Genomic DNA, 15884 nt, shown 5'->3' on the forward strand with positions numbered 1-15884 from the left:
GTAACTTTGGCGTACCACTACCACAGTTTGAGAATCACTGATTGATTTGTTATTTGAGCAGCGTTAGTCAATGAGCCAAAAGCCAACGCACTGTCCATCACTGCTCTTAAGACGTCGTGAATTGAGGTTTATGCAACGTACTTCCCGCACAGCCACACTTAGCGTCCGTGACATATTTTGCACATTAGCTACACGACTGTTTCCAATGAGTTTGTATCACCGCTCATTTTTAAGTGAGAAATATTTGATTCCCAGAAGACAACAGATCCAGGCGGTGTGCGCATATTTGCTGCAATGTCAAGTGTTTGTTTCGCCATAGCACTTTTTCTTGACGCAAAACATTCGGAGGGACTATAAACATGAGCTCCACTGCTGTGTGATTTACACTGTTTTTGTGTGGCATCGAATGAGCGACAATGCAACATTGTGTCCACAACAGGTGTCGCTAATTACAGAGCCAAAGTTGACTTGCTACTGTTGTCTCCTTGCCTGTGACTGCTGTTACATCTTTAAGAGCAGTGTTGCAATGGAAATGTAGATTTATTCTAACCCAGTCTGCTTTTTGTATCCTCAATTGTTGTATGGTCATACTTTCACCAATGCAGTACATATAAGACTAGCTTAGAGTTACTCTATGTACAATTATTGACTAAAGTGTGTACCTGCAGCCATCGTCCTTGTCTCCCCTTCAGTATTTGTATTTAACCAACAGATGTTTACATTGCACACTTTCTTTCTACTAATTGTTGAAACACTTGCACAAAAAATAAAAGATCCAATACGAAAAAAACAAAGTGCTTATCTCCTTTTAATGCTTGAATGGCGGTCAGTCGGGGAGAAACACAGCCAAGAGGACACAGCAGCATGGATGGTATTTGCTGTGGATTTTTACTGCCCAGCCATAACAACCTCTTAAAAAAGGTGAAAAACAGCAATGTTACAACAACAAAAATACAGCGCATCTGGAAAATATATACAGCGTTTTATTTTTGTTACAGCCTTATTCCAAAATGGAATACATACATTTTTGTCCTCAAAACTCCACAACGTTTAAGTAACAAAGAAGGCAACAACAACAAAAAAGAACAGAACCCTGTTGTAAAGACAGGTGGAAATTAGCTTAATTTGGTGCACCAATTGATTACTTGTACATACCGCATTGCGTACACTGCCCATAAAATAAATACGTCAATTTTGAGCTTCAAAGGCTGTGAATACTTATATACAGTACAGGCCAAAAGTTTGGACACACCTTCTCATTCAATGCATTTTCATGACTATTTACATTGTAGATGAAGGCATCAAAACTATGAATGAACACATGTGGAGTTATGTACTTAACAAAAAAAGGTGAAATAACTGAAAACATGTTTTATATTCCAGTTTCTTCAAAATAGCCACCCTTTGCTCTGATGACTTTTTTGCGCACTCTTGGCGTTCTCTCGATGAGCTTCAAGAGGTAGTTTTCACTTCACAGGTGTCAGTGTTGATGCCTTCAGTGACAATCTACAATGTAAATAGTCATAAAAACTCATTGAAACAAGAAGGTGTGTCCAAACGTTTGGCCTGTGCTGTATATGTTTTGTTTTTTGAATTAAATTTGCAAAAAGCTCTAACATTTCACTTCACAGGTGTCATAGTTTTGATGCCTTCAGTGACAATCTACAATGTAACTAGTCATAAAAATAAAGAAAACGCATTGGAATGAGAAGGCGTGTCCAAACTTTTGGCCTGTGCTGTATATGTTTTGTTTTTTGAATTACATTTGCAAAAAGCTCTAACAAAACTTTTTCACTTTGTCATTATGGGTGTGTAGAATTTTGAGGACAAAAATGTATTACATTTCAAAATAAGGCTGTAACAACAAAATGTGGAGAAAGTGAAGCGCTGTGAATACTTTCCCGATGTGCTGAAAAACACACGGTGCGTCTTTTTAACCTGATCCACAATGTTATCTCTAATCCCAACTATGACATCCAGTATCAGTAAAGTGAGTGGAATAATCCCAAATTCAACAGTCAACTAAAAGAGCTGAAAAAGAACAAAGTGAAGGCAGCTGAGGGTTAAAACCAACCAACCATTTTTCACAATCAACCACATCAAATATGTAAAAACTTGCATTTTTTCAGCACAGTTCAAAAATACCTTACCAGCCCTACAAATGTTTATCGAGCTATACCAGTGAGGAAGCAGAACAAAAAAAAAGTTCCTCCACTAGATGGCAGCAGTGACTTAAGTTGATCTTGCTGCCATTCATACAACAGAATGAGTCATGTTATGTAAAAAGTTTTTTTTTTAAAACACTGACCTAAAAGTCCCTAAATGAGTCACTATTCCATTCCAGGGACTAACATGCTTGCTGCTTTGGACTTTTGCTCCTGCTCCAGTACACTTTGGCAAGACTGCATGAGGGATTTAAAAAAAAAAAAAAAAAGCATACCTCATTTTGCAAAGCGCTGTGATAAGAGTGAGTCTGAGGCAGCAGGATTCCGCCAGTCAAGTGTTGTATGGAGCAAAGGAAGTGTTTGTGCATCATGTGACCACTGCGCTCCCAAGAGGTGCACGCAGGGTGGGGCGTGAGGCAAATGTTCCTCAGAGCAGCATCTTGACTCCTCCCTGTGGCGACTGAGGCCCCTGGGAGATACCTCGTGGGGGCGCCGGTCCAAATTCCAACCGCTTCACTAAACTGCAAGACAGGCATGGGAATTGATTGACTGAAACTTTTATTAGTAGATTGCACAGTACAGTACATATTCCGTACAATTGACCACTAAATGGTAACACTCGAATAAGTTTTTCAACTTGTTTAAGTCAGGGGTTCACATTATTTGTAATATCATCAAAGCTCAGCTTCTTCCTACTTCTTTTCGGAGCGTTAGTTAAGCACTGTTGGAGCCATCTGAAGAGAAACTACAAATGTCGCACTTCTGCTGGTTTTGAGCGGTGACGCAATCAACGCAGGCTATCGCCTTGATCATCAATCTGACACAAGTGCGCACAAGAGACGCCAGCAGAAACTGTGTTCAACCGCTTGGTACTGAACCTTGGTTTTGAAATGAAAATAAATTATAAAGCGTTTAAGTGACGTCGTTTTCGTTTTATTGATTTGGGTTTGAGTGGACAGTTTGATGCGTGCATCGGCTTTGAGTTTTTGTTTATTTTGACATAGCATACACTGGCAACACAGCTTTCATGAGTTGCTCATTCAAACCCTCGCCCACTACAACCTGGACATCTTCAAGCAAAACCACAACAAGTAAGTGATACACGCAGCGCCTTGACAATTCCATCCCGAGGCATCCTTTAGGGTTAGATTTGTTTGAAAGCCCAGAAAATGCATGTCTGAAACAAAGAAACCATTAAACATTTTCTTTATCATACACTATTTATTCATGGTGGCCCACCAAAAATAATTAGATTTTCAGCTATGTGTTTGCCATTGCTCATACACACCACTGCCACAAATAGATTGTGGTTCTGTGGGAAACACTTTAAAATCATTTTATTTTCAACGCTCCCTTTACTCATGAAAATGTCAACTACATCAAACATTAAAAAAGGGTGTCACGTAGCGTTTACAACCTGTAAAAATACTGTGTTTGTATAAAAAGAAATATGGAGATACATGTGATGCAGAGTGCAAAGAAAAGCCCAGTTCTACTGCAAGTTCTTCCATTTTGCTCCACTAGGAGACTGAACTTGTTTCCTCGTGTTGCCTTTTGCTACGTTTTTTTCCATTTTTGCTGGGGTTTTTGTTCGTTTCTGCAGTGTGCAAAAACTCTCTTGCTTTTGTTGCTCTTGGTCCGGGTTGTGTTGAGGCCTAACAACAGTCTGCATGCCGGGAGAGTGGCGAGGTGTGTTCAGAGGTCAGAATTGTGTTCAGGGGTCAGAATTGTGTGCCTGTTGCCAGGCCTGCTGGTCAATGTCTGGAAGGGCACATTTTTCAGGATCGACCGGAAAATTCCAACAGCTTGTGTTGTTGAACCCTGCTCCAACTCACTTTTTCTTAACCATAAGACCAGCCCATTGTTGGGCCACAAACGCCACCTCGATGGCTGCCAAAAATCTGTCTTTCTCAGCCGCATTTCGAACATGCATGCATACAACATGATACATCACAATTTCCAATTTCCTTTTTCAACATGTTCCACTTGGGCAATAATGACAATATCAAAAAAACACAGGAAGTCCGGAGCTAAAGTCATTAAGGCTGAAACGACGCGTCGACGTAGTCGACGTCATCGGTTACGTAAATACGTCGACGCCGTTTTTGTGCGTCGGCGCGTCGCATATTTACGTCACACTACTGTCATGGCGGAGCGCAAAGCAGACGATGCGAGCGAGGGGAAAAAAGCACGCCAAAAGTGTCGGAGTATTTCAATAAACGGCCTAATGTTGTTGTATGCACACTGTGTCGAGCGGAAATGGCCTATCATAGCAGCACAACGTCTATGAACGAACATTTGAAAAGAAAACCCCCGACAGCGTTCTTGCCATCACCATCAACAAGTCAATCGTCCGCGTGCGTATACGTTGTCATTATTACACAAAAACATGAATGTGTCATTTGTATCTGCGTTGTAAATTCATAAACTAAAGCACCGTTTCGCTCTGAGAGGCGCGTTTGGCGTGCCTGTTCAGTGTTTACAAAGACGCGCTCCTCTTTAACGCTGTGGAGAGGCGGCGGCGGCGAGCGAGCGGCGAGGCGGGGCGCGCCGGGAGCGACGCCGCAAGAGACAGGGGACGACGAGCGAGCGATGAAGAGGAGCTGAAAAGCGAGGAAAGAAAGAGAAAAGAGTTGGAAGAGAAAAGACTTTGTGTAAAATTAAAAGATTGTAAACCTGGCAAAGCCGTCTGGCGTTCAGTCTGTCGGTCCTGAAAGAACCCCACGGCACAAGACGTGTCACAAACGCTAACGTTAATTAGTTGTGCAAATACCTTTTACAACATTAACAGTTACATATACTATGTACAAACCAACAATTAACTTTCACTTTAATCATACTATCATTGTTGTGTTATTAAGCAAAATAAGCAATACTTTTACTTTTGTTGAAATGTTTACACTGTACACTTTTTTGTATTGGATGTTTAGCTTTATTTTTGCACATTTTAGCAAATAAGCAATACTTTTACTTTTGTTGAAATGTTTACACTTGTTACAGAATTTTTCCGTTTTGCACTTTTTTGTATTGGATGTTTATCTTTATTTTTGCACATTTTAAAGCAAAATAAGCAATACTTTTACTTTTTAAATGCTTATACTATTCCAGAATATTAAGATTTGCACTGGATGTTTACTTTTATATTTGCACATTAAAAAGCAAATAAGCTACTTTTAATTTTGTTAAATGTTAAAAGTTTTAAATGTTTACATTGTTACAGAATATTTTGTCATGTTGTTGTCAATGTTGACTGAGTGGCCATACTTTTTTTTTTGTAAATAAAAGCTATGCCTTTTGAAAAAACTGGCCTACATTTATTTTTTCCTCTTCATTTTAAATAAAAAAAATAATCGGTAAAAGGAAAAATAATCTATAGATTAATCGAAAAAATAATCTATAGATTAACCGATTAATCGAAAAAATAATCTATAGATTAATCGTTAGAAAAATAATCGTTAGCTGCAGCCCTAAAAGTCATAGAAGTTTTTTTGAGCGCAAAAATCGTGACTAAAGTGGTGAAGTTGTATTTAAATTTGCACTTAAATTTTATTTAACAGTTTAGTTTAACATATTTATTATTAATTTAGTTTGAATGTGTTTATTTAAGCACTGTATAATTGTGAATCAATCAATCAATCAATGTTTATTTATATAGCCCTAAATCCCAAGAGTCTCAAAGGGCTGCACAAGCCACAACGACATCCTCGGTACAGAGCCCACATAAGGGCAAGGAAAACCTCACCCCAGTGGGACGTCGATGTGAATGACTATGAGAAACCTTGGAGAGGACCGCATATGTGGGTAACCCCCCGCCCCTCTAGGGGAGACCGAATGCAATGGATGTCGAGTGGGTCTGACATAATATTGTGAGAGTCCAGTTCATAGTGGATCCAACATAATAGTAAGAGTCCAGTCCATAGTGGGGTCAGCAGGAAATGTCAATGTATCTGTCGTCTGTTTTCATGAGTCCTTTCTTGCACTATATTTTATTAGTATTTATTTTTCAAATCAGCCTGACCTAAGCTTTGATAAAACTCTGAGTAACACATGCTTTTATACTATTGTACAAGGTTAACCCGGTTTGGATTTAAGTAGGTTCAAAATAATTGAAAATCTAGGGTAAGATTTCTAATACAATGCTAATATTTGAGTGTAGTGGAAAAGTTGGGCCCTTAAGTCAAAAAGGTTAAGAACCCCAGTTTTAAATAATCCTCATCCACCTATTTGCTACGTGTTCTGTCGTCTGACCACCCTCGTGTTCACTTTACCCACTGCTGCCACCTAGCTGGAGGAGTGTAACATTTAATCAATAAAATTGATTATATGACTGAAAGTCCCTCTATTTCCTGCAACCCCGCGTGAGTACATCTGGCTGTTGATACACATAAAAATGAAAAGGTGCCATATTGCAATCCTTTGTTGGACGTGATACCACGTCCGGTTGCAGACTCAAATAACTTAAGTTATTGTGTACTATTCTTCTTCTTTTCGTGTCTTTGAAGCATGTGGTTATATGACAGTTTCCCATTTCTTTACACAGTCTTTTGCATTGTCATTGAACTCTGCGAGATCTTTTAAGCTGCACTGGTTGGTTAGCAGAGGACAGACAAGGCAGTGCTGCATCGTGTGGTCCTCTTCTCCGCATTCGCAGGTGGTTGGGCCGGTTTTGTAGCCCCATCTGGCCATAGCAGCTTTTGATCGCCCTGTTCCTGTTCTCAGGCGGTTTAGTGTCTTCCACTGGACCTATGGTGTTTCTGACCCGGGGGGCAGGTCTTCAGAAGGGGGGATTCCCATGTCAATAGGAGGGGGGTCTTTCTCTAATTTTTGTGTCCATAGCTGGAGTCTGGTTTCTTCTCGAGATGTTGTTATGGGCTGGACATTGCTGAGGAAGCTTCTCCTTGACTTCAGACATTGGGCTGAGGGTTCACGTCCATAGAGGAGGTGGCGTTCATCACTGGTAGCTTTTGTGAACTCTACTCGGCTGGCAACTTCCCGTCTCACGTCTGCAGGGGCGATACCAGCGAGGAGATGTAGGTTGTTCAGGTTGGTAGGCTTCAAGCAACCAGTGATCAAGCGGCACGTGTTGTTCAGTGCTGGGTCGAGTTTCTTGGCATGGGTTGATCTCTCCCAGACAGGACATGCATACTCCGCCGAGGAATAGCACAGGGCCAAAGCAGTACATCTTAGTGTGTGTGCTGTGGCTCCCTATTTGGAATTTGTCAGTTTCCGGAAGATGTTGTTCGAGAGCTGACTTTCAGTTTGGTGTTTTTGATGTGTTCCTTGAAGGAGAGGGTGCGGTCCAGGGTTACGCCAAGGTAGACAGGGTTGGTACAATTCTCAAGTGGTGTTCCAGACCATTTGATGTTAAGAGGTCGGTTCGCATCCCGGTTCCTGAGATGGAACGAGCAGACTTGGGTCTTCGCAGGGTTTGCGTGTAGATGGTTTTGCTCGTAGTAGAGGAGTAGCTCATCTGTGTACTATTGACTTTGTTCCGATCAAACAATTGTATGTATATAAGAAAAATATGGAACTAGAGTAAATTTTGAACAGATATTGTTAAAATAATTAACCATAAATAAATGGAAAAATCAACAGATAATACATTTGATTGATAATGAAATTGAAGTGAATTATATTTATACAGCGCTTTTCTCTAGTGACTCAAAGCACTTTACATTGTGAAACCCAATATCTAAGTTACATTTTTAAACCAGTGTGGGTGGCACTGGGAGCAGGTGGGTAAAGTGTCTTGCCCAAGAACACAACGCCAGTGACTAGGACGGCAGGAGCGGGAATCGAACCTGGAACCCTCAAGTTGCTGGCACGGCCACTCTATCAACCGAGCTATACCGCCCGATCTCACTCATAGAGGATCGGAATCGGCAGCATAAAACCTTGATCAAAACATCCCTAATAACAACTGAACAGCACAATTATTATCAGCTCACTAGTAAATGTTTACCGTATTTTTCGGATTATAAATCGCAGTTTTTTTCATAGTTTGGCCGGGGGTGCGACATATACTCCGGAGCGATTTATGTGTGAAATTATTAACACATTACCGTAAAATATCAAATAATATTATTTATCTAATTCACTGAAGAGACGAAGCAAATGTCAGCAATCATCACACACACGTCATCCAATAGAAATTATGTGGGGGCGGGTTGTGGCACAAGTCACACATACATCAGCGGTCGTCACACACACGTCAACCAATAGAAAGTATGCGGGGGCGGGTCATGGCACAAGTGCATTGTGGGTCATGATGGCGGTGTATTGTGAAAAAAAAGATGCTACATGCTACTACGTCCGTACCTAGGAAAATGGATCATTTCAACATTGGCGGTAACTTATAAAAACTGAGAAGGACTGAACAAAAATGGCACCGAAAAGGAAATCATATACTGCAGATTACAAGCTGGACGTAGTGAAATATGCAGCAGAGAACAACAATCGAGCAGCAGAAAGAAAGGACATACCAGAGGTGACACCGGGAAGGAAGATTTCATGGGATTTAGCCATCGGGAGTGACAGATTGTTTGGTAAACGTATAGCATGTTCTATGTGTCAAAGTTATTTGAATGACTCTTGCCATGATGTGTTGCGTTAACACATCAGGCACGTTCTCAGTTGGTTATTTATGTGTCATATAACGTACACTTTTTCAGCCTGTTGTTCACTATTCTTTATTTATTTTAAATTGCCTTTCAAATGTCTATTCTTGGTGTTGGATTTTATCAAATAAATTTCCCCCAAAAATGCCACATACTTCAGTGCGACGTATATGTTTTTTTCCTTCGTTATTGTGCATTTTCGGCCGGTGCGACGTATACTCCGGAGCGACTTATAGTCCGAAAAATATCCGTAATAATAAAAAAATATTTTATTATTAACAAAATACGTCTTTTTGTGTCCTTCTCGCCATTTTCGGGTCCTAAATGGCTGTCAAAGTGTACCAACTTGTTGGAATACTTACTCAGACTTCTTCTGTCCAGGTGAGATGCATGATTTATGATCTACAATAAACTTGCAGGGAGCAAGAAAGCAGCAGACCACTCAATGATGTAAACATAGGAACACACGGAATTGATTAAGCCGCCGCTATAAATAGATTGTCTGCGTCAGCGCTTATAATAACAGTATCAGTAATACTTGGTTAATATTCAAGTCACGGAATGTAAACTGAGTATTGTTGGTGGTTTTTGAATGGTTATTTATTTGATTTTATGGGCGAAATAGAGGACCTTCAATTGTCTCTGCTGTAAGCAGACTTTTATTTACGTTTATTTACAAGTTAGAATGCATTAAAAAAAATCCATTTGTCATCATGTCTTTTATAAAGATTGTAATTGATAGGCAAAATTCCCACAAAAAAGTGCAGTTCCACTTTAAGTAATAAGGACTACTAGATTCTGATGTGAAAGTTTGTCTTGCTATTATTATGTTGTGTACGACAAAGGCAAGGTGTTGTGAAGTGCAAGTACCGTCTATGATCTTCCTCACCTGTCGTACTGAGGAGGGGGAGGACTCATGCTGCTAGCTTGTACTACAGCCCCTCCTTCTAGACCACATGGGCTCCCAAGGGCGGCGGGCAGTGTAGGCCTGATAACCGACGTGTCATACACAAAGTCTCGACACGAGGCCAGCTTGGACTCCAGATTCTGCCACGACATAAAAGCCAGAATTAGCTTACATAAAAAAAAATATTACTCTTAAAACTCTTACCCCAACTTTTCTCAGCAGTTCCCCAACTATGTTGAGTGCAGATATCCTGGCAGATGTTGTGAGAGGAGTCCCTGTTAGACCGTCACCTGACACAAAATATATGATTATTAATAGCGGTGTCCCGATCCGACATTGCTATCGGATATCAGTCCGATATCATAAAAAAATAATAATAAATCGGCATGCATCTAAAGTATCCGATTTAAGCTCCACTCGACGCAGGCCTGCAGTCAGTTAACATCGAAATGTCCTTCAATTAACACACAATGTTGGTCTTTTCTTATATTTTAGTAAGGTCATTTACAAAAAGGTACACGTGGTAGGTTATAGGCTACTAACAGCTAAGCAGACTATATCACACAAGCTAGACACACGTAAAAAGTGTTCCTAATCAAACAATATTGCAGTGTAAAACATTTGTCAATATAAATATCAAGTAGTTGCATATTATCCAAGACAAAACAGTATCAGAAAGTACCCACTAACAAGCGTGTTTGCACCATTCTACTTACTACGTCATGAGCTTAATTTAATTAATTATTCTGACCACTAGGTGTTGTCAAAACACAAAATACTATCCTACTTTAACTTAAAACAAAGTAAATATTTTGTAATTTTACTTGATCAGGCCTTTTCTAACATTCCACACTACAAAATGATAAAAGTATGTGCTATGATTTGTGCTGATATTGTATCGGTTAGCGGCCAATACTCCTGGCTGCAATATCGGTATTGCAGCAAAAGTGAAAAAGTTGTATAGGTACACGCCTATTTATTAATGTAGTAGTTTACACACAGCAGTAATAGTCTGAGCATTCACCTCGTCGGATGCTGGATGCAGGAGGTGTGGTGAAGGAGCTGAGAGGTTTAGAGGGGGTACCAGGCATGGGAGTGATACCACTGGAAGGATCAGAATCTTTGCCCAGGCTGCTGGATGGCCGCCTTTCTTTCTGACGTACTGCCAGCTCCTGCCGAAGATCTGCGTGCAAAGATTATATTCTATTAGGAAAGACACTGATATGACATTTTTAAGTGACGATGAAGTTGTTCAATTAAAAAAAAAAACGACCAAAGTCCGGCACCTCCATCATACATGCTTAACTCCTAACAAGTGCTCGCTGTATATTTATTTGTGTGTAAAAGGTTAGCAATGACGGCAAAGAGGAAGCACATTTGATGGGGAACATAAAACCTGATAAGAAATGAAAGGGGTTTAGTCCTTTCCCTCCAGAAGAAGTGTAGTTGGCACTGATTGCTTGCTGAGTCGCATGTTTTACTTTGTCTTGTCACTATGGCACTGTCTGTTAATGCCAATAAAAGGTAGTAGTTTAGGGAGGGTATACATCAGGGGTCCCCAAACTTTTTGACTAGTGGGCCGCATTGGGTTAAAAAAATGTTGCCGGGGGCCAGGCTCTGTGTGTGTGTGTGTGTGTGTGTGTGTGTGTGTGTGTGTATATATATATATATATATATATAGTCTTTTTAATCCGTTTGGACATTTAACATTGTCACGTTATCGATGGGAAAATTCATTTTTAGACAATATGATTTGCCTGAGCGGCTAGGAGACACCGAGAGTAACAAGCGGTAGAAAATGGATTAGAAAGGAAAGATTTATATAAAAAAATAAAAAATAAATAAAAATAAAATTAACTTGGGACTTCCCGTGGGCCGGATTTTGAATGCTGGGGGGCCGGATCCGGGCCGTAGTTTGGGGATCCCTGGTATACATCATAACAAACAAAATAAAATGTGGAAAAGGTGAAGCACTGTGAATACTTTCCAGATGCACTGTACATTATCTTTAAAATCGCTGCACTTTCAGAGTTTAAGAAACATTATGATTAGAGATGTCCATATCCCGAAAATGACATCAAATAGGGGAACACTATTTGCCTTTTTTAACTGACCGGCTGATGAGCTGCCAAACCCAGACGATCTTTACCGCAGCTGTGTGCTAGTGTTTACATGGCTTAAGCTTGTACTCATATGACAGATTCCTTCAAAAGGGATGCACGCTTAAAGAGAAACAATAACATTTTCATATTCCTTGTTACACACATTCAGGAGTTGCATGAATTCCAGGGGGGTGCGTGTTTTGCCAGAACACCGGCTCCAATTTGAGAGCAAGCTGCAAGCTTCTAAAATATTATTGCTCACCATCGTAGCGGATTAAAAACTGTTTCTTCCAAGTAGGGCTGGGCAAAATTGCCAAAAACTATATCACAATATACAGTACAGGCCAAAAGTTTGGACACACCTTCTCAATCAAAGCGTTTTCTTTATTTTCATGACTATTTACATTGTAGATTGTCACTGAAGGCATCAAAACTATGAATGAACACATATGGAATTATGTACTTAACAAAAAAAGGTAAAATAACTGAAAACACCTTTTTATATTCTAGTTTCTTCAAAATAGCCACCATTTGCTCTGATTCCGGTTTTGCACACTCTTGGCATTCTCTCAATGAGCTTTAAGAGGTAGTCACCTGAAAGGATTTTAACTTCACAGGTGTCATAGTTTTGATGCCTTCAGTGACAATCTACATGGTAAATAGTCATGAAAACAAAGAAAACGCATTGAAATGAGAAGGTGTGTCCAAACTTTTGGCCTGTACTGTACGTTTTTTATATTGATCGATATTGGTAATTATTCATACTTTTATAACGTATTTAAGCCTGCCAATTAATACAGCAAACCATTTCAAACTTACATATCTGGTAGCCAGGTAGGATGAGTGCGGCTAAAGTATGGTAATAAAATACTGAACACTACAAAGTGTAGTATAAAGAAGCTACTATTTAAACCGACACATTGGAAGTGTCAGGATGTTGCCGCACTGCCTGCATTAAAACCAACAAAACGAAAGACAAGTTTATGTTATTGAGTTGATGTATCAAAATATCCCAGTTTCTCTTCTCACTCCTTGCAGAGAATCCACAGACAGAAAGACAGCTCAACCACACTAATATTATGAGAGTAGCGTGTGTGTATGTGCTCCTTTTAAGAATGGCAGTGTGTTGGGTGAGTGACGTCAGTGAGCGAGCGGTAGCATGCAGCAGTAGTGGCGACTGTGTCCGGTTGTGTCCTGCTGGAATTAGAATAAAGCGACAGAATTGTCACGAATCGGCAGCCTCATCGTTCCGACCCAAAAGCGGAGCTTTGCAGACCGATTGTTGGGTAAAGTGAAGGGTGTTACCCCCTATGAAAACATCGGCCATGGAGAGAACGTCTCCCCTGCGCTCCTCGACTACGGTCTGCGACTGGAAGCCGAACTGCAGGAAAGGTGTCACACTCTGTAGTTGATACTGTTACGTGATTGGCTGTTAGCATGTCCTTCCCATTGCTCAGTGACACTTCCTGTTTCCTGAGTTCCCAAAGCGCAAGTGACTTCATAAAACAAATCTTGCTTCATAATTGCTGGTTTCGTCCAACCAAAAACTATACATGTATATTGAATATTTTATCATACACATTTTATATTGATATCAGTTATGTGTCTATCGTGATATATATTGATATCGTATTATTGGCCCAGCCCTACTTTCAAGTATCAGCGGATGACTAGAGGAAAAGGAATGGCTAAGCATGCTCTACACACACACCAAGCCGGACGACACAAGAAGCGAACCACTAATGCTTCAATTAAAAGTAGGAATGATCGATCCTGTTGTTGATACTACTTATACCTAGTGTAGTATCAGTATATAAATGATATAGTACATCAATAATTTTCTTATTAATACAAAATCATTTTTGGTGGTTTTTGTTCTTGCTTACAAACTCAGGGAGTACATCTCCAGATCCAGGAGGGCTTTGTGGGTGAAAACCCAAATTATTTTAAATGGGAGCCAATAGTTGCTTTTGTAAAGTTATTGTACACTAGTCACTTTATTTTGTTAAAAATTGTGTGAATCATTCAATGCCACAAATGTAATACATCACCTGATTTATCAAGACTATCACATTCTACATTTAATAAGACAAGCTTTATAAAAATGTGTTATTGTGTTTACTTCAGTTACTTGCTATGAAACATTTTCAGTTCTATAATCTTTTGTCAAAGTATCTGATCGGGACTCAAAATCGGATCATATCTGAGCCCCAGAAAAATCAGATCGGTGGCCAAAAATGTTGATAGGAACATCCCTACTCAGTGTTTTTTGTATTAGTTTTTTAAATCACTAAAGCATGTAATAAGATGCACGCACGGCTGCAAAAAATAAAACAGCCGTAAGCAAAAATTGTCATGTTCTGTTAAAATATTTTTAAAAACATTAAATAATGTCACACAATTTTTAATGACACAAACCAAAAAGCTTAGTTTTACCCATCCACACACAAACTTTAAGCCAGAGTTGTTTTTTTATTTTTAAATCTCCTTTTTGGCTGCAGTTTTCAAAGGTTTGGTTTCTAAGGACAAAAGTATACGTTTACGTGTGTGATAACAGTGTGCATGATTACCTCTGGCTTCATCTTTGAGTCTCTGAACCGACTCAAGCAGGTTCTCTTTCTCATCCAGTTCACTTTCAAGAAAAGCATTCCTCTCAATGACATGGTTCATCCTCTGCTCAAAGTCCTCCAGGGACATGATCGTAGCCCTGGAGAGGAACTGGGATGATTACCTGCATATTTACTGCAAACGTATTGCCTTTGCTTCATTTACCTTTTGGTCCTCTCCAGGTCATCATTGGACTGTTCCAGCTCCCTGATGTATTTCTGCAGGTGATCTCGGACTGCTGTAGTCTCTGCTAGATTTTCCTCAAGGGTTGAGATGTGCTTAAAAGTGTCAGCGTGTTGATTCTCAAATTTCTCCTGCAAGCAACACACAGATTACATTCAGCTTCCACTACGGATTTGATATTATTGCACAATATGTATTATTTATTGCATATTTTTTGTTTTTCATTATTTTACTTTTGTTACTGTACATAAAATCTGTACTGCAACCACATAATCTCCCCATTGTGGGAGAAAATAAGTCTATCCTAGATGTCTACTTGTCTGTTTTAGCACAATCCTACTTTCATGATGTCCAATAATGTATACTTTCACATGGAAAACTGATTACAATTAGCAGTCGGCTGCTTTCAAGCACAAGGAGACAAAAATGGCAGTGGCAACAGAGCCAAACTTACAAAAATATGACACATTGGTTAAAACAATAATATGGCTAATTTTCTCCAATAGCTGTCTCAGGTCTAATAAACCTAAAAAAACAGGTGAGGCCAATAGGTATTACCTTACTTTTACCAAACCTAGCGCTATTAGTTATGTTACCTTGTGGTAAATAGCAAATACAAATTAAAGCAGGCTTGTAATGTTTGTCTGATCTTGAATGGGATTGTGCTGAAAATTGTTATTTCCCCTTGGGGATTAATAAAGTATTTCTGATTCTGATGCTAATGTGTTTATTTTAATTAGGAATATTCCGTTTTACAATATAATTCTCTCAGGTAAATGGTTTTCAGCGACTTTTTTGCACTAAAATTCAACTTTACATGATACCTTGCTCTTTTACTGCACTATATCAGTGTGTGTGAATGTGATGTATAATGTAAAGCGCTTTGGGTATCAAAGACAAACCTGACGGTCCAGTTGCAATCGATTGAATGCCATGACAATACAATAACCTGAATTAAAAAACATTCATAGACATACCTTGATGTTCTCCAGCTCCACTCGGAGTCGGTTGTTGTTTAACAGCAGTTCCTTGTTCCGAGCCTCGCACTGCTTCAACTCTGCTTCCAGCTCGGCTTCATAGTCTCGACTCATCTGCTGAAACTCTTGCAGCTCCTCCTGAGATTCATCTGCCCTAATGACAGTTAAAAAAAAAAAAACTACTTCATCCTCATGCTTTACCGTAAATCGGTGAGAAAATAATGCATTAACAATCACTAATAAATTCAGGATGACAACTGATGACAGCACTTTTGACATATTGTAGTAATCCATTGCAGGGGATGCTTTATTGGATTACCTCTGCT

General features: G+C 39.6%; 1 protein-coding gene across 2 annotated transcripts in view; it reads right to left on the minus strand.

Annotated features, from left to right (window-relative positions):
• Window positions 1-790: 790 nt before the first annotated feature.
• nde1 (nudE neurodevelopment protein 1) overlaps window positions 791-15884 on the minus strand; it is a 15689-nt gene continuing 595 nt past the window's right edge. Inside the window, exons 2-9 of one of the 2 annotated variants that reach the window (XM_061988254.1) lie at window positions 15878-15884; window positions 15559-15712; window positions 14564-14712; window positions 14362-14498; window positions 10714-10872; window positions 9894-9979; window positions 9672-9829; window positions 791-2686 (exon numbers count right to left, since the gene is read on the minus strand). The exon at window positions 15878-15884 is cut by the window's right edge and continues 110 nt beyond it. In XM_061988254.1, the coding sequence (XP_061844238.1) occupies window positions 2593-2686; window positions 9672-9829; window positions 9894-9979; window positions 10714-10872; window positions 14362-14498; window positions 14564-14712; window positions 15559-15712; window positions 15878-15884 (944 nt within the window). In that variant the 3' untranslated portion in view covers window positions 791-2592. Of the gene's footprint in view, window positions 2687-3055; window positions 3343-9671; window positions 9830-9893; window positions 9980-10713; window positions 10873-14361; window positions 14499-14563; window positions 14713-15558; window positions 15713-15877 lie in introns of those variants that run through there. The other variant, XM_061988253.2, reaches the window with a different exon arrangement.

This window comes from Nerophis lumbriciformis, linkage group LG27 (genome assembly GCF_033978685.3).
Source record: "Nerophis lumbriciformis linkage group LG27, RoL_Nlum_v2.1, whole genome shotgun sequence".
Lineage (NCBI taxonomy): Eukaryota > Metazoa > Chordata > Actinopteri > Syngnathiformes > Syngnathidae > Nerophis > Nerophis lumbriciformis.